The sequence below is a fragment of the Excalfactoria chinensis genome, chromosome 2, assembly GCF_039878825.1.
Source record: "Excalfactoria chinensis isolate bCotChi1 chromosome 2, bCotChi1.hap2, whole genome shotgun sequence".
In the NCBI taxonomy this organism is placed as follows: domain Eukaryota; kingdom Metazoa; phylum Chordata; class Aves; order Galliformes; family Phasianidae; genus Excalfactoria; species Excalfactoria chinensis.
In genome coordinates, this window is record NC_092826.1 from 31,985,443 (window position 1) to 32,007,798 (window position 22,356).

Below are 22,356 nucleotides of genomic sequence, written 5' to 3' on the forward strand. Positions count from 1 at the left end.
GTTTGTTTGTTTTAAATGTAACACAACTATAACCAAAAACATACACTATTTACAGGGTGTTAATAAGGCTGCTTAGTTTTTAAAATCTGAAACATTTTACAAATAGGACAGACACACATTAAAGAATGTTGTAGATATTTCCATGAAAGTTACACGCCAAGTATTTTGCAAAAATGTCCCAGCTACTTTGAACACTCCGTAAGACATTTAAACTCAAGCAGAAGTTACTTCTAAAGCAGTTCCACTCTGGCACAGAGCTATGGTTTCTGGAGAAGAAACAAGCGCTTGATGGCCCACCCCTTGGGCAATCTAAATTTCCCACCAGTGTTAACATCTGTGTGACTTCGCACACTGCGTATTCATTCACACAAACATAACAAGAAAACAAATCCAATTCTTTCAGGAAAAAAAAAAAAAAAAAAAAAAAAAAGGAAATGTTCCTAATAATGCATTTTCTTCAGGAAAACTTAATGATATATACAGTATATATATATATATAAATATATATATATAAACAACAACAAAACACAACTGTCAGTATACAAAAATATGAATTCAGTATCTTATAGCTCAAGCCTAATGATGAAAAATCCCTGTATCCTGAGACAGGTACGTACTGTGCCTCTAACTTACTAATGCCAGTGTACTGCTAGAGTACAGTTAGGAACTACCTGCATTTAACAGCCATTAGAGAGATAAAATACAGAAAGCAACGCATTAGCTTGGGAAACTCTCCTGTTTTCATAACATTAAACAAGAACAGTGCAAAGTATGCGTACAATGCTGGCTGACATAACCATGCAGTAAGGTAAGAAGTATGGAGCAACATGTATATACGCTAAAGTTACCAATTTCACAATTTAAATGGAAATAAATGAAAGATACTTTCCTTTCTTGAGCATCATGCTTAATCATGATGTGTATACTCACATTCAAGCAACTGTCTTAAATACGTTCATACTGCATCCAACAATCAATTAATACAAAAAAAAAAATAATAATCAGTTTGCTCTCTTCCTAAAAGCAGATCAATAAAAACTTTTTTTCCCCCATTAGAGTATTATAACAGATGAAATATGATTACTATAAATCCTCATAAACTTAATTGTTTTTCCTCCAAAGGAGCAGGAAGGAAATTCTGATACCATTGACTGCCTTGAAAACAAACACTCGATACAATCTCAGAACTCAATGCATTTGCTTAAACCCATGAAAGCTGTCTAAAGAGGCACTGAAGGTGGCAGCTTTCTCAGTGGTCACGCTGTTAGATGGCTGCTTCAGCTGGAAGCAGGAGAATTTGTTTTAAAATGGACCCCTGCCAAAAAAATATTGTCATTTTTTTTGTGTTCATTTACTTTTACAAACTGCAGGGACATAACAAGCATTATGAAATAAGTAATTTGGGAAACAAGACTGAATCAATACTCATTTCTCAGAATCAAGATTGTTTCGCATCCTATTATTTAGCAGTAGTGCTCAAAAAAAAAAAAAAAAAAAAAAAAAAAAAAAAAAAAAAAAAAAAAGCCAAAGATCTTCAAGTCTATCTGAAAAGGCAGATTTTCTCCAAGCATGAACCCAAGGAAAGATAACTCTTACTTTGCCCTTAACAATCCTTTCCCAGTTGTTAAATCTCTTAGAGACAACCAGTGACTTACAGCAGTATTTGGTAACCATCTCCACAGATCCTTGAGTTTATTCCCAGAAGGATTACACTTGTCTTGGATGAAAAAGTAAAAACTCCATACCAAATCCTTCCCCTAAGTCAGTACGACACATTATCATAAAAATAGGCTGCATAATCTGCTGCAATAGAAGTAAAGATTTCACAAGCTCTGGGTGTTACAGTTCTTGTAAATCATCATTCTTGGTCATCTCTTCTTGTCATCTGGATGTCTAAAAATTCAGGAGGGGATAAACATTCTGTGTGGAGAATTGAATATTTTTTATTCTGTACACTGCATAAGGAATAGACATATTCTATGCTTTCCAAACAAGAGAAATAGCTTTAGTCATGAACATATGTGCATTTATAATTAAAAGAATGAGCTCCCTGTATGTCCATCGATGTTATTAGAAGTCAGATGTGCCAGCTGTGTGTTCTGAGATCAGAAGGCCAAAACAGTAGTTAGAAACAATGCAAAATACAGACTTTGGGAAGACATTTTGAGACATTAGGCACATACATTCCATAGGCAGTCAATGCTTCACGTGCCTCATCTCCTCTGGAAGTCCCCTCTCTACATGTCGCCTCACCACCCAAGAAAACAGGGCTTAAGTCAGCTAGCACCTCTGCCACACAGGCACATTATTTGCAGTCACCAGGGAAGCTCACAGTGCCAAACAAGTTTTTGAAAACTCCTTCTGGAGAAAAAAACAATGGAATAAGGAATGAAAATTAGATACAGAAGGGAGAGGCCCAATATTTTTGATGCACGCTCCTGAAACAACAGCTGCAGAATTTGGTCCAGGGACTGGCTCATAACTGTTTGTCCCTCAGCATTTGCCAATGTCTATTACCCTTTGCTTTCAAGTGCAAAACAAAGCAGATAATTACCATATTGTACAAGAGACTGTCTGGGCATATTTGCATTCATAACAGAGTCAATGAGAAAAAGGGGATGCAACCAATTACAATGTGCAGCAGAGACTGTCTTTTAGGTTGTGTAATTTGTCCTATTACAAGAACCAGTAGCTCTATTCAGCTAAGAGCTGACTTGCTTTATAGCAAAAAATATATACAATAAAAAACATTAAATATGCACGTGGGTAGATCTCGTTGCAAGATCTGAGCATGGACTGACAGCCCCATTTGGAGCATGCCACCATCACATGGCCTGTGGCACCATCCCAGGCAGGTGTGCACTGTGGCTTCTGTGTACTTCTGGTGTCTGAGCAAGCAGAAACTAAAGCATTTGGGGCACTTTTGCATAGAGCAGAGTTTACCCCAGCCAACACTGCCTCACTGAATAAAACACATCCAAAAGTATGAGATGCTGACTGGAATAGCAATTCTGTAGATCATGACTCATGTACAAGCATGAAGTTGTTTTAGACAAAAAAAAAAAAAAAAAAAGAGTTACTAAAAGTAATACTTCCTTTTTAATCAAGAAGATTAAAGTCACAAACTTCCAACTGGTATTAAAGAGTGAAGACTTCAAAATGCAAAGGATAAATTGTTACTGAAGTGTTTGTTATTGCATGATATCATCACAGTTTAAAGAAAACATCCTACACTGAAGGTTGGACTGGTGATGGATATGACTACTTATACACAGATAGAAACTAAAATATATGTGCAGACATATTTATCTGTGGATATACAAAAATATTTATTTTCTTAGCAAAGTTAAAGTCTGTGTAAGAACAATAAGAAAAAGGTAGGAGTCCTAATTCCTCCTTTGGAGAAAAGTAACAAGTCCCCCATAAATCCTGTGTAAAGAACACTCTTTGCAAGAGTACATCTTTTGAATTCTCACTTCATTATGGATTAATGTATGTTGATTTTTTTTAAGATTTCATAAATAATCAGGTAAAATTTGGTCAAGAAGTGATAACTACAGTGTAACTACAGGCAGCTGCTGCACAAAAAATACACTTTCTTCAAGCACTGTATCAGTATCTGTCTGGCTCTAATAGAATACGCAGCAACTGCTAAACGGAGAACTATTGCAGAATATACTTTTTGCTTTAATATATTCTCAGTCAAAAACTTCATTTAGGGGCATTTTCTCTGAAAATACAATGGCTAAAAGAGCAGCCAAATCCAAATCTATTTTCCCAGGGCCCTCCAAATACTCAGCACAGTCTTCAAAATAAATCTGTCACAACTATAAAGAGTCAACAAGTAAGAACTCAAATGCTATATAAAACAATACTGACAAAACAAGGGAAATGGTGCACAAAACATCAAAACCCAAACCATGCGTTCATGTAAAACACAGACATTTCCAGTTAAACATAACAATACCATCTCACTGTTAATACCTCACTGTCGATTCACTTGTCTAATGCTGTACAAGAATATACACAGCTCTGAAAAACTCTGAAAAGCAGAGGCAAAATAATGTAAAACATCCACTAGACAGAGTCTGAGATCCAGTCTAATTATAATGGCAACAAAAAAATGGGGAAAACATCAATTTCATATGCCATGTAGATATTCCTTCTAAAAGGGTACGGCAATGGGTTACTTAAGATGTGGCAGAGTTTACGGCGGTTACACGGGGATGTTTATAGAAGTAGTCAGTCTGTAGCCATTAAGCACAAGTTCTGAGATGAGTTTTTAATCTTGCTATCTCATTTACATGATATCCTTGAAACACTGATGTCACTGTTTTCAGAAGTTATGATGCTGACAGGAAAAATAAAAAGGGATTATCAGTGCAAAGGGCCAAATATGAGGTGTATGCTCATTACCAGGCCTAGTTTATCTAGGCTTTTATTCCTTCCGCAAGAACACATCCTGGGGAGCGTGAAAGAGAAGCCATTTTCTCTGAACAAGATATTTGTTTTGAATCTGCTGGCTATGCCTACTGTGTGGCTGAACAAAACACATCAAAATGAACCTGATTCCAGTGTAAAATTCCTAAGGAAGACTCCAGTTCTACTGGCATATGGATGGAGGGCACAAATTCCAGAAACGCTTCTAGAAAGTCATTTTTTCAATGCCAATAGAGAATATATATATGGTATTTCTTTCTTTATCCTGAGTAAAGGTTGCTTGTTCTTTATTTATTTATCAAAGGCCCAGGCACATACTGCTATAGTGCAGTTAGCTTTTGTCATACAGTTCCAGTGTCCTAAATGCCACTATTTGATTGTTTTCTTCATTCTTCTCCAACTGGTGGTGGTGGCTGGCACAGCTTGTATAATCTGACAACAACAAGGAAAACAACATCAGCAATTGTTACTATGAGTGCTTAAACATTAATAAAATAGATAAATTTAGATACAAACTAAATCTAAGTCTTGTACCGCAAAACAACAGATACTGAATTCAGTTGAATAACATTGATATAAATCCAGTAAAACTCTATTCATGAGCATGATGCTTAAACTGACCAACCATATTGTTATTCAAATGCACACATCTCTGAGCACTTTTTTAATAAAGACATCTCTGTTTAGTCAAATTTTCATACTTCTGTATCAAAGTTCCCTTTCAGGGCAAAGCGAGTTTCACTAATCCAGTTACCAGCTGTTGCTCTGAATCTCTAAATACTTTTGGAAAAGTTGCTTGGTGATTCCAGTTGCCTCGGTTTTGGTGTCCTGGCATAGAATCTGACCTCACTGTAACAGTTCCCTATAAAACTGAAGCCATTTGGTTTTGACATCCAAGAACCCAAACAGATCAGACCCACAATATATAGGTACAAACTCTTCACCATTTCTACATTTATAAAGGATTCTGAATTTCCATTAATGCCTTTTGTATGGACTTCATAGCACTTGCTAACACTTATTAGCAAGTACTAACGAGTGTTAGAAAAGTTAAGCTTATGTTAGGAATATTGAAAATAAATGGCAGTCATTCTGACCTCAGGCTCATTAAGGGAAACAGATATTTCTTTCTGTAAGCATAACCTGCATCCAGCATCTCCACTAAAACAATAGCAAATAGAAACAGCAATAGACATGATCTCATGTGCAGATGACATATTTTCCTTGGGGAAAGGAATAACTAAGAAAAGAGCCCAAGTATGGTGTGGCAAAGCGAAAAACTGTTAGAAACCAAAATGAAGAGACAATGAAAAGACAATGGCACAGCATGTGCATCAGTACTTAACACAAAGGGTATATGACATTGAAGTACCAAAGCAGAGTAAATAACAACTGGCTTGGTAGGTCAGGATGCAAGAAGGTAATGAATCATACACTGTTTTTGGTACTACAGATCTTTACGATGCTCATAGTATTGGAGTTTTCCAAGACTATTTTGCAAATTTGCTTCTTAAAAATCACGTTCATTTATGTGACCACATTTTAACTGATCAGGAAGTTCAAAATCATACTACAAATCAAGACAGAACACAAAAGTCTGAACATGTGGTTGAGACTCCTCAGTTTGGAGAAAACAAGGCTGAGAGGGGATGTCATCTATGTTTATGAATACATTAAAGAGACAAGTCAGTGAGGATGGACTCTTCAGTGGTGAGCAACAGCAACAATAGACCAAGAGGCAACAGTCATAAACTGGAACATGGGAAGTTCCATACAAACAGAAGGAAGAACCTTCTTATTGTCAGTGACAGCACTGGAGCAGGCGGCCCAGAGAGGTTGTGGAATCTCCTTCTCTGGAGATACTCAAAACCTGCCTGGACCTACCTGTGCAGCCTGCTGTAGGGAACCTGCTTTAGCAGGGGGTTGGGCTGGATGACTTCTAGAGATCTCTTTCAACCCCTACAGTTCTGTGACTCCAGAAGCAATTCCAGATCTACGGGCTACCGCTTTCTTGACATGATGCTTTGCCGCTGATGTTATTTGAGGCACTTTCTGCATGGCTGCTACTGTAAGTACTGCAAGCCTCTACAATATCTGGGCACATCCTGTCAGACAAAGCATCCTGCAAAAGCAGGGCAGGATAGATGCTGTTTCATGACTTCCCTTTCCATACAAGTTAAGATCCATGGGATACCTACACCATATAGTTGTGGTGGGCCAAATAAGAATTTCACTTCAGTGAAAACTAATTGGAAGTAATCAGAAGGCAGCATTGCTTCTGGACAGTAAGAATGAGAAGCACCAGTTCTCCAAGCCAAAGAGCAAAAGCAAACCTGCTCAGACTCAGAAATGTGGTTATTTAAGGTCACATAAGCATTTGCCCAGATGCCAATTAATTTGATAGAAGCTGTATATAAGCCAAAACACATACACCTCCTATTTGTATACCAACAAGACAATGAGATGATCTGATCTTTATAGACACAGGTGTGTGGATATAGATGAAGCAAGACTTCTTTGAGTTACTTGATTCTACTGATGTAATGAAGTAGTAAAACTCAAAGCTAACAAAAGATAGGTAGAATGAATGTCAGAATCTCATCTAAGTCAGTAACTGTAACAGGGTTAGTTCAGGGTAAAGTCTTAGCAAAATCCTATTTCTATGGAACAACGTGCAGAAAAGTTCAGCACAAAAGTTCTACGTATTCTTCAGGTAAAAATGGTCCTTCTTAAGGTTATTTATCTTCAGAGCAGATGAAGTAAAGAAATTCTGAGACAAACTGGCAATGAGGCCCTAAGATGGTATAGATGAGAAATAGGCTGTTCTGAGTCAGTACACACAGAGGAACTGTCTGAGTTGGTTCAAACAGATCAGCTGAGAAATGATGAAACTTTAATGGCCAGCCTTTGGAGTGCCGAAGAACTGAAAACCACATCAAGAATATCACTTATGCTGATGATTTATCTGATATATGTGACTTCTCTCTAACACTACACAACTTCTTTCTAATAGTATACCAAATGCACAAAATCACAAAGCCAATGAGATATTCCTGTGACATATCTGTTGCTGCATATTTGCAAGTGTGTTGGATGTACCTGTTCTGTTCTGGTCAAATTCATACTGCTCAAAAGACTCCAAGCAGCTTGAAATATTATTTTATGCCTTAGGTTCTGTTAATACGAGACAGTTGTTCAGGCAGGCTTGGTCCCAGATTTCCTCTAAGTTAATCACTATTATGAGAAGAGATGCCCTCATGCTCTGGTAAAGTCAGTGACTTCATTGCTGATGGGTTTTCCCTTGAGCCAGTAATTTTGTTGTATCTTATTTAATCTACATGCCTGTAGATTTCGATAGAGAACTTTGTCTTTGGAAGATGCATAGTTGCAAATGCCTTTTTTCAGTAATATGATTGATGCATGACACTATTTCTGAACTTTCTTAATGGCACAAATGGACAAAAAGTGGTGGTACTGCTGCTAAGGTTATTTGCTGGCTCAGCCAAACATTAGTGGTGTTCTTGGTACTTACTAATATTGAGTTTTGGATGCCAGTGTGACTGGTTGGCTTGGTCTACCTTCTTTAGTTTGCACAGAAGCAGAGAATTGCTTCTGTTTGAGTAAGCAACTACAATATTTGGGGGTGATTTTTTTCTAGCCCTAGCTAATTAGTCACCCAAGCACAAGATAACCTGTGCTGCCATTACATGTTTTCATTTTCTCAGCATGGATTATTTATCCTCTTTGAGGATTAAATATAAATTGGACCTATATAGAAGAAGCCTGTAAACAAATAGATAGATCTTGAATACGTAGGTTTTATATTAGAATTAGACTTCTGTCAATGTTTGTTCAATTTTCTACCTAGGAAACAAATATGCAAGGCTCAAACTTCTCAGAAAGCAGCTAAAATGCCAATAAATATTTTCTAGAAGACTACTGAGCCACTCAGTTGCCAGTTCTGTCTCACTGCCATAAGTGGTAGCGGAAGTTGAAGGAATACATCTACTCTATTCTTCACAGAGCAAGCAAGATGCTTGTATATCCCCATCAAAAGCTGCTATGCAGATTCACTCATACGTTATACACTTCAGATTCACACCCCTTCTATCATCAGATTCTGCACAAACGAGGCGCAATGTGCAGTTACTTGTTATAAACAAATTATGTGCAGTAGTCTGATTCCCTACTGAAAGAAACTGGGATATCTTGAGAAAAGGGAACAAATTGCATAGGGAGAAAAAGTTCCTGAGTACTACTGGTCAAAATCCTGTCAGAAGTCCTTCTTTGAGGCTCTGGATAGTATATATGTTCCTTCACGTGGTTATCTCCAACAGATATTATTAATTCATCCTTTCCTTAATTAATTTTCACATTACAATGAGTCTGTTGTTTATTCCATATGTCTGTTTAGTTCATTCAATGTGTTTTGATTAGTTGGCAGTAACAACAAGTTTTGAATTGGTAGAAAGAAAAAGTTTTAATTGGACCTTAATTAATAAAACCACCAAGATAGAATTCAGAAATGTTTTGTTATTTTCATTCGTAAATATCATGCTTGTTAAGAAACATTTCAGGTACCTGCAATCCATCACAGCATTAAAGTGCTCAATAAATATACAACACTCACATTTTTCTTGCTAATGGACATTTCAGAAAGAGACAAAGAGAGACTACATCATCTCTAAAAGTAACAAGATTACAATTTTTCTGAGCTATTGTAGTACAGTATTTCATTAAAATAGGCTAATGGATTTAGTTTGAATATTTCCCCCAAACCACTAAACATCACAAGTGATGAAGGACTTACCCCAGTGCTTTCATATCTAACAAGAACTATATTTCATTTTCCAAGAATGTTGAATGTTCAAACAGGTTTCAAGATGCCACACAGCCTAAACTTCTGCAACTAATTACTTTAATTAAAACGGTACAACTAAGAATGTAATTGACTCTATGCGCATTGAAAACTAAGTCTTACAATTTAGTATGCAGCACAGTCAGTGTTTATTGTTAACTTTTGAGCTACTAGGCAGAATTTGGCACAAAGTAGACAAATCGTGATCTAGGATACAATCAGTTACCTTGGAACAGACTGTGGTGTTCGATCCCTCACTCCCAAGTTCTTGGCTGTATTTTGCACTCTTGCACCCTTTAAAAGAAAAATGAAACAATTTGCTTCATTAACTGTAGCTCACGTGGAAAGATTTCCGGGCTTTCTAGATGAATATAACAATTAACTGTAACTAATCAATGCATATGGTTGATGTCCCAGAAGAACCCTGCTCCCTGTAAGTGAGAAATAAGTTACTTCCTAACATTAATTCTCAACTTAAGGGGCACATGGCTACAGAGCAAGGCAAGCCTATGGCTTTCCCCAGAAATTCCCCCAGAACTTGATCACCAGTTACTTGAAATTCTGTGTGTTCAGCAGAAAGCACGTATTTAATCATTTTCAGTGATTCTCAGCTTTTCTTTCCCATCTCATCTCGAATCCATGAATAACTTTGCATCCGTAACATCCCTGTGGAAGTAAATCCACATCTTATGTACAAGGTTAGCTTATTATGTTCAGTTGTTTTGAACCTGCTGGTTTCACGTGACACCTTTCGTCCTCTACTGGAGGAGACAACAGTCAGCCCCTATTCATCACATAGATGCCACATGTTTTTTAGACCTTTGTCATAACCTCTTTCCCTCATGAAGGTGAACAGTCCCAGATTATTTTGCCTGCCCTTCTGTCCTACCTACAAACTATTCCCTACCTTTGATATTATTATTATTATTATTATTATTATTATTATTATTATTATTATTATTATTATTATTATTATTATTATTTGGCTCTTTCTGGCCCTTTCCCATTACCGTATATCCTTAGGGGTTAGATTCTGTGATCATACAGTCCAAAATGAAGAGTCATTACAACAGGATTCTAAATCCCTGCTTTGTTTCCTATCCTTTCCTAGACCCATTTCATTTCTGCCCAGCTTTATTGACAGCTACAGAGAACAGAGCTGATGGTTTTTATCCTGAGGTCTTAATCAGGAGATGTAAAGGCCAGTTCACAGTCAGTTATTTTGGGTGTGAATTTAATTTAGGGCTTAGATTTTTTCCTCTCTGTGCATTACTGTGTAGTTACAGACACTCATTTACATTTGTCAAGAAGAAGCAAACAAAGTGCTAAGTAAAATATTTTAATGAAAAGAATAAGAAAACTCTGGAACAGCATCCTTGGGAGTCTCTATTATGTGAGATTTAACAACAGATAAGACACGTGTCTGTCCTGAATTATCTAAGAATAACTGATCTGTGTTGGCTAAAAGGTTGCAAATGTAGAATTCAGATCCTCATGACGTTTTCTCAGAAAAATCTGTAACATTTAATTAATGTAAAAGAATACCATGACAGACTGTCAGTGGCTGAGATTGGTATATTATTAATGTAACTGAGAGACATAATATACATATACATAGGAAAACTATCAAAATTAATTACAAGTAAATCCTGAACTTTGGTGCTGTGACTACCTCTGAGAACAAAAAGAGACTATTTTTACTTGCATCAGTCACTAGACAAATTAATTTCAGTATCTTGCTCACATAAAAATAAAATCTGTTGATTTAAAAGAAGACCAGCTTTAAACAAAAGTGTAATTTATAGTTTGGCAGGAGGACAAATCAGAACTTAGAACCACCAGATTCATAATTCTTTTGAAGAAAAGCCTGCAAGAATTTCTGTCAACTTGCTACACGCCATCTCTTAGTATCTATTCAGCACCATTGTTATTTTTTTCTTTTCAAAAAATGATATGATCATTTCTACTTTTCCAGTATTGTTCCTATAACAATGTAGTCCTATAATAATGCAAATATTGGCACTATTTGTCTCATGTACGTGTAACAGATAGCTCAATTTTGCACTTCCAGAATAGTTTTCTCTCTGTACCAGGACTGCCAGTGCACACATGAAAGATGCTGCTAGCTCTGAGGAAACTTCACCATCAATCTGAACACTTTTATAAGAACTAGTATTCTTATTATCATGAGGAACAACGATAGGTTTACTTTCAAGCTACACATTAATATAAGGATGGCAAAATCTAGTCACATAAAGAAAATAGATTTTCTTTATGGCCCCACTCAAAGAGCTCTCTAGATCAGCATCATTCTTAGGAGAATATTCAAAATGTGGTACTATTATTATACTTCTGGAAAGGCATGAGAAAATGATTTATCACTTATAAGACAACAGAAATTCTCTCTTAACCTTTTCTGTTCATCAGCTTCTTAGTTGTCTTTCTTCTTGTAGCCCTGTGCCCTCCTGCATTTTCACCCCTTTTTGGTGCAAGCTTTAGGTCATATTTTGTGGGTACATGTGTTTATGTGAATATACATTTATGAGTAAATAGTTATTAAAAGACAATTGTCATGATTTGTCAATATCCATATTTCTGACATCAATCTAGACCAGATTAGCAATTGAAAAACAGTAGCCACTTAACTAAAATCATCCCAAAGACCCAAGTCCATACCAACTTACAGAAGTTGGTCTATTTCTTTAGGTCTCCCAGAACAGGTGCTTGGGAATACCTAATTACAACTGACAAGAGCAATTACTTTGAAAATTGCTCCAACATTTTTTGCTATTTATGAGTCTTGATAATGACTTCATCTAATTAAGAAGAACATCCTGAGGTCATCCATTCAACTGAGTGTCTCCAGTTACCCAGTACTGTTGCCCCAAACTGGAGAAAAACAAGAAATAATATGCCTGCATGGAAAGCTGATGCTGCCAGGAGCTAACATTTCCAGTTCCTCCAGAATAACAAAGAATAATTGTCCTTCCATTTACTATTCCTTCTGGTTAATCTCTCCTTATTCAACCTCACACTGACGGTGTACGTATGAAAGAGCTTTGTTTTTCTCAAATGAAGGCCTTTAATGCATACATAAATATCAAGGCAGGGAAAAGATACATGTACTGTCCTTACCTAAGTGCCCTGTAACAAATTCCAACAAGCTTTTTTATTCCCTTGCAAGTTTTATGACCTGCATTATGCTCCTGTCAGTTAAATCCTACAAATGCTTGAAGCATTAAATCCAGAAAATGTTTCCAGAAAGCAATATAGAACATTGCTGGAATTAATCCCGAACATTCAGGATTTAATGGAGGGTTATATATCTACAACAAAAATCTGCGACTGATTTAAAGTTAGAACAGAAGATTACTACTCTATCAAATGCCAAAGTGGCTTCTCACAAGAAGAAGAATATGTGAACAAAGTCTGGCTTGATATACTAGCAGACTTTCACAGTGTCTGTGGGTGGTATTGAGATATTGGTATCTTTAACAGCTATTGATCACCTGCTGTTTTACTACAGAGGAGGCAGGCCCACAGCAGGCTTTTTCCTACATCTTTCTGAGCAAGTCCCAGTACAATTACAGCTGATCAGGTCCGTTAGCAAGTTATGTTCTGTCTTCCATTTTCATTTAATGGACTGCAGAAGACCTAAAAATGAATCAGCATCTTTGAAAACTTTCTAGAACTGTGCATGAAAATGTGCTGCTTGACTGAATGAAAGATGGCATACAGGCAGAACAAAATGTCCAGGCTTTTCTATTGTTAAATAAATACCAAAATACAAGTTTATCCTTTTACAGACGTAGATTGCTTTTAATATAAAGTTAAAGCTGTAATTCTAAGCAGATCTTCATGACATGATTCTAGAATCTGGAGGGTATTCATTCACTACAGAAATATAATTTATACATTGAATAAAGTGAAGATCAGATATGAAAAGGAATGATGCTAATTATTCAGATGCATCCTTTTTTTGTCTGCATATCTTACATATCACTGATCAAAATCTATGGCTTGAGAATACTTATATGACCGCTTTAATAGCCCAAAAGTTTGACATAGAATACATGAACTTCTTTGTATATTGACCTAGAAATACAGTGCAGTCACTTACTCATTTCTGTAATTAAACTGTGATTTCTGCACAGAATAAGAAGTGAAACTTATGAAAATAATAAGGTAGATGTATATTAAAAGTCATAAATAATGAATTTTGTCTTATCTGTGATTAATGATTCCAGTATTAAAGTCCCTTTTTTTTTTTTTTAATTTTATTTTTTAAATTCACTTGAAGGCTGAATTTGTCCATCTTGGAATTTTGCATTCTGTTCCTTGTTTACACCTTTGTCAGGAGGTTAAAAGTTACCACACACTGGGATATATGTTCCATATGCACAATAGTGATTAAGTCTCCACTCAGCTTCTCTTTGATCAAATGAATAGGTTGAGCTCTTTAATCTTCACTTCACAAGGCTTGTCTAACAAACTCTGGATATTCATGCTCCTCCTTTGAAGTTCTTCCAAGTCTCCAAACATGCTTTTGAAACCACATATCTGATAAGAGGATATTCTAGAAGTTGTGCCATTACAGGGTAGATTGTATTTCCCATTTTCAGCCAATTCTGCCTTTTAATACAGCAATTTTTTGTCATACATTTGCACCAAGTGTTCATGTTGTGGTGATTATCTATTCACAACAGTCTCTAAATTCTAATATTTTACTATGACAAGATCAAAATACACAGTGTGAAATAAGCACAATCTCCTCAGGAATCTTGCCTGCAAAGTTAAGAATCACAGTGCCATTTCCCACTTCCCTCCTGGGCTTCCACTACACTCAGTGCATGAGTCACTACTTATTAACTATTGTTAATGAACTTAAACTATTTTTATGGATGATAATTATTAGAATAAATTTTTTCAAACTCATTAGACTATGCTTAATTAAGATGATGCCACAGTAGTTTCTATACAGAAACCAATAAGTGAAATAGTAACCCTGTAAAAATGATGACCCCTTTACACACTCACAGATAGTAAGCATCTGGTTAAAAACAGCCCGTCCCACTACTAAAATCAAACAAACAAACAAGAAACAGAAAAGCTTTCAGTCAACATTATAAGAAGATAATTCTAAAAACAACAAAAACACAACAAAACCAAACACCAAACTAAGAAAATTCACAAAGATGTTAACAGGGCAGTCAGATGGGGATTAAAATGTTGGGTCAGGTCTTGCTAGGGAAAAACAAGTTCTTCCCCATAAAGCACCTTACCTGCTTGCGCATGACATCTGTAGCTTGCATGATATAGCGAGGTGGCAGCCCGTGGCTCCGAGCCAGAATGATTGCCTGCTCCAGGGTAACACTCAGGGTGCAGCTGCAAAAGAAGACTGAGGTCATCAATCTGCTAGCAGTGGTTTGCTTTAAGTAAGTCCTGTACACTAACATACTATTTTAAGTTTTTTCTTTTTAACAAAGGTACATGTAGAGTGACTATGTAGGAGATCTGTCTCCTAACACCTCCAAACCATGCAGGTATTAGCTTGGGCACAAAACGTTTCTCAAGTGGAAAGATTTTGAGCATAACCAAAGATACAAGCGCGTGTATGTGCCTTTTATGCTTGTTAAAAATTAACAACAACAACAACAAAACGGTAATCCACAGTGTTGTCTATGGCTTGGTTAGTGCATGAGAAAGTGACTATGTAAAGAGGAGAATGTTTTCTAATTGCAGAAATCTCTTTCCAAGTGACTTCCATGACAGTTATCTCTTGCCCTTCATCACTAATGCAGACCCCAGCTTAGTTTGGGTATTCTACAGTTTCCAAACAAAATTAAGAGATATTACTCATCTTTAAATTAAAGAGAAAAGAAAGAAAGGCATTCCCTCAAATAAACTATCTTTCTTTGCCATCCTTTTCAAGTAAATGTGTGAGGACAAAACTTCTGCAAGTACCATATCTCAGTAAAAAGGTTTTAACTGCTTTGTCAGAGCAACCAGGAAGTCTCTGGAGCCAAAGAACTTGGCTGTAGGAAAACCCATCATCATAGCAGACAAGAAGGACCAGAGAAAGTCATTCTGGACATGCCAACTGACTCATGGTGAGGTCAAGGATGGATAGGTAGCTTCTCATACAATCAAGACCAAAGCTACAGAAGACTTCCAGAAAAGGCAACGAAACTACATAGGAATGGGCGGGTGCATTTTAGACAACACGTGTGAGGGCTGCTATCATCCAAGAGGTGACAGCATCTGCATTCTGCACCACTAATAACCCCCACTGCAATAATGCAATAATCAAATCTCTTCAAACAGAAATATGACGTGCATAGAATGATCCTACCTCAGCAGAACCTGACAAAAACTCTGTATTACAAGTTCAAATAATAAAGCTCAGACACATGGTTAAAATGTACTTTTGAGTAGCCTTTTGGCAAAATCCTGACCAGACGATTCTGCATAGCTTATATTATGCCCACAGAACAGACAGTATGTTTCAATCAAACTTTCATCTAGCTGAGCAGAAGATCTGTAGGAGGAAAAATGTGTCTGCACTTATTTTCTTACTGAAAACAAAAACAAAAAAAAAACAAAAAACAAAAAAAAAAAAAAAAACACAACACCCTGACATGTTTGAAGCACTGCCAAGTAAATTTATGGACTGTAAAAAATTTCACAAGTAGTTAGTGTAAAAGATATTAAATTTGATCCATATCTTTATTAATGGCCCTTTGTTAAAAATGTATAAGCTAAGAGAGTTTCGTTGCTAATGAAACCATTTTTATTCCCCCACTTCTAGCTCACACTGACCTCAGCTAAATTGAACCAAAAGTACATTGATCTTTTGTGTTGTATGTTTGATTCAGGTGAAAAACAGTCAAACATTAGACTAGAAATTCTCAATGCTACATTTTTATCTTGTCTTTGAAAGGTTAACTATCACTCAAAAAAAGTACACGCTCATAATATTTGCCAGCACTAAAATCTAAATTTCTAACCCTCAAGAACAGCCAAAGAAGCTTTGTCCTGTTCAAAACTGGAAAAAGCAGAAGTAGATAACCATAATTTGATAGATGTTTATCTGTAGGTATAATGGATGTTAATTGGTTAAAAGTGCAGCTTTCAACCAACCAGTTGTTAAGCCAGCTTTCCCAAAAATCCCATCTTTTTGGAACCCAAACAACTGAAAGAAATAATATTCTCCATGAGTGAATCAAAGCTGACAAATGAATATTGTAAATGAGGTTCAGCTTGAAGAATTACATGCAAATACTAATTCCTTAATTGGAAAAGACTGTCAGATTTCTCCCTGTCCAAAATCTGATGAAGTGGGCACTGGTGATGGACATTCTGAGCCATTTATATTTTTACAATGCCAAGAACAATTCAGAAATAAGGTTACCAAGGATGTAGACATAATCAAAGTGGGAAAAACACAGACAGGGTAAAATAGCACAATGAAGATTTCTTTAATGAGCTACTACAGAGATACAGAGTCTGTTTATATGTTTCCTGATTATACTGTAGTAATTGCCAAAAATTGAAGAGATCACCTCAAGGCAAAAATTGACTATATTAATTCTAAGGATAATATTATTAAAATGTCCTTGAAAATCAATAGTGAAGACACCCAAGATTTAACAGCCACGACGATGATGTTGACTACGAGTACAGAACTTTGATAAAATACTTTATATTCAAGATTAAGTAATACTGGTTAGATACATCCACTGCTTCTTTTAAAACACGTTCTGACTTTTTAAAGTATGTTAAAAAATGTTAAAACAGGACCAGTGGCATTATTTCATTTCATATTTCATTAGAAGTACAATTATAATATTGCTAGATTTTGTTTCTCTTAAGTCAAGCAAAAGGTCTGATGAATGGCAGTCCTAAAATCAGAATTAAAATAAAAATGATTGCTTGTGGCTTTTGTTGTGTGATTTCTGCTTTTTAAATACAGCAAACAACAACAATGAAAGAACTTCATTTTAGTTGCATCAGTGAACCAATCAGTTAGATGGTATCCTCCTTTAAAACTGATCATAAACCTTTCCAGGAGGGTAGGCTGAACTGACTCACAAGTAGACCTGTATTTACATCCTGGTGCTTTCTCCCAGATTTTTAAGTACAGTTCTGGAATCACTACATATTCACTATTACAGATCAAAATGTTCTGGAAACCAGCTGTAGAAGAAACTAATCCACACACAAAACAGATGGTATTAGAGCTTACAAAGCAATTTAGAAGCAGTTCTGACCAGTCATCCTGGTCATTGGGATGCAATCAGTCCTTCAACCCAAACAAGGAAAATACCAGGGGAAGAAAAGCAACACCTTCTAATGCTGTCACAACATTATGCTATGGGAAGCATAAATTCCAAATCCATACATTTTAATTTTACTCTGTAAACAAATCCAAATCTGTTTTCACTCCCTCTCTCTTCTTCTTATACCTTCTTTTGTGACAGAAAAACAAAAGACCCAAGCTCATCATCTCGGAATTCGTTATCAGCCAGTTAGAATCACAGATTTCTCCCCTTGACAGATTACAGCAGCATTCAGCACAGGCATTTGGCTTTCCCAGCACCACTGGGCTGAGAATTCCTCATCCATTCATTTGGTTTCCAAGGGGGAACAGAAAGGGCTGCACCTGCTCCCATCCCCTGCCTGCTATCTCCTGTCTCCCATCAGTCATGGCAATACTGATAAGAAGACTGTATACAAACTTTTGATTATCTGATGTTTGAGACCATCCTGAATAAAAGAGGCTAAATCATTTTCTGTCACCAGTGTCCCCAGCAGAATTCATTTGTGGTATTTTAGTCTTTTATTTTTTGCTTCTTACTTTTCTTTTGTGTCTGAATATGATATTTACTAAATGTTTGCAAATCTAGCAGACAGACATAAATACACACACTGAAAACCAGATTTGTAACAGAAGAAAAGATTGAAAATTTCTGAGAAACTGATTATTTCACAGCATCTTATTTAATAGCACCAGAAAGGAAAACTAATCTGAGCTGATGTACAGCACAGCACCTACAGAGCTGCACTGAGCAAACTGCATTATCTGTTACCAGAGTTAAAAGAATCTAAATTGTTCAGGTCAGTAGCAGGTTTCAGTCAGGATTCCAGGCATCCTGCATCCAAAAAGGCAACAAAATATCTCCCAGAAAAAATGCCCTGAATAAAAAAGATGAGGTGAAACAAGTTGGTTTAGTAGCTACCATATCAGTTCCCATAGTCAGAGATGTTCAGATGGATTCTGGTTACATGAAGAGAAAAATAAATATGAAAAGGATGTGTGTATGCTTAGGCTAATTAAAATCTAAAGCTGCTACACAAAATGTAATTGAATGCTCTTGTTATACTTTCAACAACTTTTCTCTCTGTACACTGTAAATTATTAGCAAATTTGACCACCTTTTAAGCCAATTACATTATTATTTTCTTGTTTCTGCCGCCATTTAAAGTAATGCAGGTATTACATTGGGGATAATTCTCTGCAATTACTAGTGATGACTGGATAATATATACTGATTTTGATGGAAAACCCAAAGAATAACCCATAATAAACTAAAAATAAGAGAAAATGTTGTTTGGTGCTATAAGAAATAAACACAAAAACTGCACATATGAAATGCTGAAGAGCCTCTTACATTTTCTAAGCTACTGACATTATGGGTATATGGATCCAGGCAGACAAATACTGAAGTTTTTGTTCTCTATGACCGTACACTGAAGCTTTACAGAATAGAATTTTTGTTTTTCTTACAAGGAGAAGGAATTTCAGCCATCCAGCAGGTATTAGAAATAAAATGCAGCTGAGGTTTGTGCAATAAAATTCAATACTGTAATTTACAATTACAATAAAATTCTACTGGAGTTCACAACTTATGTTCAGTCTCTTTAAGGCCTTATATTGAAGCTGAGATGTTCTCAGAGAGGAAATATCACTGCCTCAAAATCAGCCTTGGATTGAACACAAGCAATAAGATTTGTTGTGGTTTACCCCAGCAGGCAGCTGAGCACCCCATGGCTCTTCACTCACTTCCCCTGCAGTGGGATTGGGGAGAGAACTGGAAAACAGTAAAACTCATGGGCTGAGATAATAGGAGTCTAGTAGGACAGAAAAGGAAGGGATAATAATAATAAGAAGAAGAATAAAAGAATAAACAAAACCATTGCTGTACACCTGCTGACACCACACTGCTGTCCAGCCACACAGTGTGCACCCTCTGTAACCCATTCCCCCAGTTTTACACATCTGCATGATGCCATATGTTATGGGACATAACATACATATACTGTAGGTCAGCTGTCCTGGTTCTGCCCCCTCCCAGCTCCCTGTGCATTCCCAGCTCCTCACTGGCAGGGCAGTGTGAGAAGCTGAAATGTCTTTCACCCAGTGTAAGCACTGCTCGGCAACAAGAAAAACATCAGTGTGTCATCAGTATCATTCTCATCCTAAATCCAAAACATAGCACCATAACATCTATTAGAAAGGAAATTAACCCTACCCCAGATGAAATCAAGCCATTTGTCTGATACTTATATTATTGCACAAACATATAGCAAACAATACTCTGTATGTAAAATCTATTTAATTATGGTGACTCAGTAATCATAAACAATGCTTCAAAAAGTGACTGAGAATATTACTACATCACAAAGAAATGGACAGTTTGTAAGCAAGGGCACTTCTGCCTCTTTTAAGATCTATGAAGCATCAGCAAGCACAACGTTTTTTTCACAAGAGGCACCACTGCAAACATGCAATTGGGCAAAACTCAAAACAAATATACCCCCAAATCCCTTAGTGGACACAAATCCCCATCCCACAACAAGATCCAAAGCTGCGCTTTGATACACTGATACCAACAAAGTCACAGAATCATTAAGGTTGGAAAATATCACTAAGATCATCTAAAACCATCAAGCCCAGCCCATCATGCCCACCAACCCATGTCCCTTAATGTCTGATTTGCTGAAATAGAGGACGTGGAAAATCAGTTTTAAGTAGGTAAGGGAATCAGTTTTAAGTAGGTAAGTATACATTCACCACATTTCAGTGCTAACCTTAGCTAGTGAATTTTGTAGTTTAGAAATATTGTTTTAAACAGGTTTATAAAATTCAACGTTAGTTATTTTTGATCCTAAACACGCGGTAAGTAATGATGACTTTTTTTCTGTAGCTTATTAGGAAGTTCATTATTTTCCCATATATTTCTGACAGAACATGAGACTGTTCTATCCTTTTTCAGACAGAGAGCTTTCTGAAGAATAAAGAAAAAAGCACTTATTTTTCAACAAACATATGCCAGTCTTTAAAAGCTGCACAGAACACCTTCTCAGAAATATTCATCCTCAAGATCTTGCCACCTTTAATCAGCAAAAAGTATTGCAAGGGGTCACTTCAACCATACATTATTACTTTCTATTTTATGAAAGAACATTTCCGAAAGATTCAAGATTTGCCTTTTGGTTGCTGTCCTACTTGCAAAAACAAACAAGAAACATCTAAAGGGAAAAAAAGCCAACGTCAGACACTATCTCATCTGTTCTGTACAGAACATCTTTTACACTGAAGGCTTCTTTACTAAGCTGGAAATTAAACCTGTTTGCTGGAAAACTGCAATTTACTTCTTGTCTGCTAAGATCTCAGGTTACGCTTCACCTCAGAATTTAAAGATTTGGAAAAGTTTTTAATGTTAGATTGCTCCTGAGGATTTGCTGTATTTTTGATATAACAGCAGTATTTGTGAGGAAAAATCAGATTCTCCTCAAGACCTGGATTATAGGTAAGACAATACTGCAGCAACTGAAGAGCGAGAAGATATTTCTATAGAGCCAAGCAATTGAATCATCTATCAGCTCTGTTGTCAAGTGTCTATTCTAGTCCGTAATGTTACAATGCATCCACAAAGGAAAAAAAGAGCACACTGAAATTCACGCTGGGAGGAAGTTAGATCCACCCATCTGTCTCACTGCATTTCTCTGCATTTTCAGATTGCATTTTAAACAAAATAGTACCTCAGACTTTAAAATGTGTAAGCAAACTCAATGACCACAGTCCTTCACACATACACAGCTGAAATTAACAAAGCAAAAATGTGTCAGGTTGACAGGGAAAGGCAAATCTTAAAGTAAAATTACCACTGCTGTGGAGATAACTGGTCTGTGTGCAAAGCCTTGTTTGTATTGTCTTAAGACAAATGCCTGCATATTTATAATGTAACTATTTCAAATATTACATCGCACAGAATAAAATACTCCACAACCCAAAATAATTTTAGGAAAACAGAAGTTTTGCTCATGCTTCGGTAGGCTGATAGCACATACAGAGAAACATAATTAAACCACAATTAAAATAGGGAATCTTCACTGAAAGGTGGGGAGTAGCCAGGTTCTCCTGGCATAGTTCCTCAGCTCATGCTGACCTGCCCCCCAAAATTAGTCCCATCAACCCCAGAAATTCATTCTACAATGGAGTTTGTGAGTTACATCTGCAAAATGTTGAGATTTTATTTTTTTGTAGCACAGACTCATTGAGCTCAGAAATAAATTCCTACCAAAAAAAAACACCAAACAAACCAAAGATATTAAAAGGAAGTATTCGTATGTTAGAGCATCAGAAAAATAAAAACCAGGTTCCTGTTTTTCAGCTTGTTTTATCTGATTCACTAAAAGGCAGCTGGCCATGGTGGACAGCTTATGGCATCCCTCTGCTTCACTGTGTGGAAGATGGAGCCGGTTTAGCTGGATTTCAGGAGCTGTGCCAGCTGCAGGAGACAGCATAATCAACCCTTGGCAAAACCTGCCTCATCATTCAGCTTAGTGCTGCCAGCCAGAACCCCACCGGTTGAAGGATGGTACTGCTAAGGAGAGACTTTCTGGAGGGGAAATTAAAACTCAGAAACGAAAATAAGACAGTGACTTTTTTTCTGGGATGCATCAAGATTATAAAAGACTTCTCTCAATCCTCCAGGAAATGCAAAATTTTAAATAAACTTGGGATTTGTTTCGTTTGGATGCTTTAAATGATT

At 36.5% G+C, this 22,356-nt stretch overlaps 1 protein-coding gene across 2 annotated transcripts in view; it reads right to left on the reverse strand.

The window, feature by feature from the left end:
• Nucleotides 1–3,307: 3,307 nt before the first annotated feature.
• Nucleotides 3,308–22,356, reverse strand: part of PREX2 (phosphatidylinositol-3,4,5-trisphosphate dependent Rac exchange factor 2) — a 168,630-nt gene continuing 149,581 nt past the window's right edge. Inside the window, exons 38-40 of one of the 2 annotated variants that reach the window (XM_072329302.1) lie at nt 14,581–14,683; nt 9,525–9,592; nt 3,308–4,872 (exon numbers count right to left, since the gene is read on the reverse strand). In XM_072329302.1, coding sequence (XP_072185403.1) covers nt 4,827–4,872; nt 9,525–9,592; nt 14,581–14,683 — 217 coding nt within the window. In that variant the 3' untranslated portion in view covers nt 3,308–4,826. Of the gene's footprint in view, nt 4,873–9,524; nt 9,593–13,958; nt 14,084–14,580; nt 14,684–22,356 lie in introns of those variants that run through there. The other variant, XM_072329303.1, reaches the window with a different exon arrangement.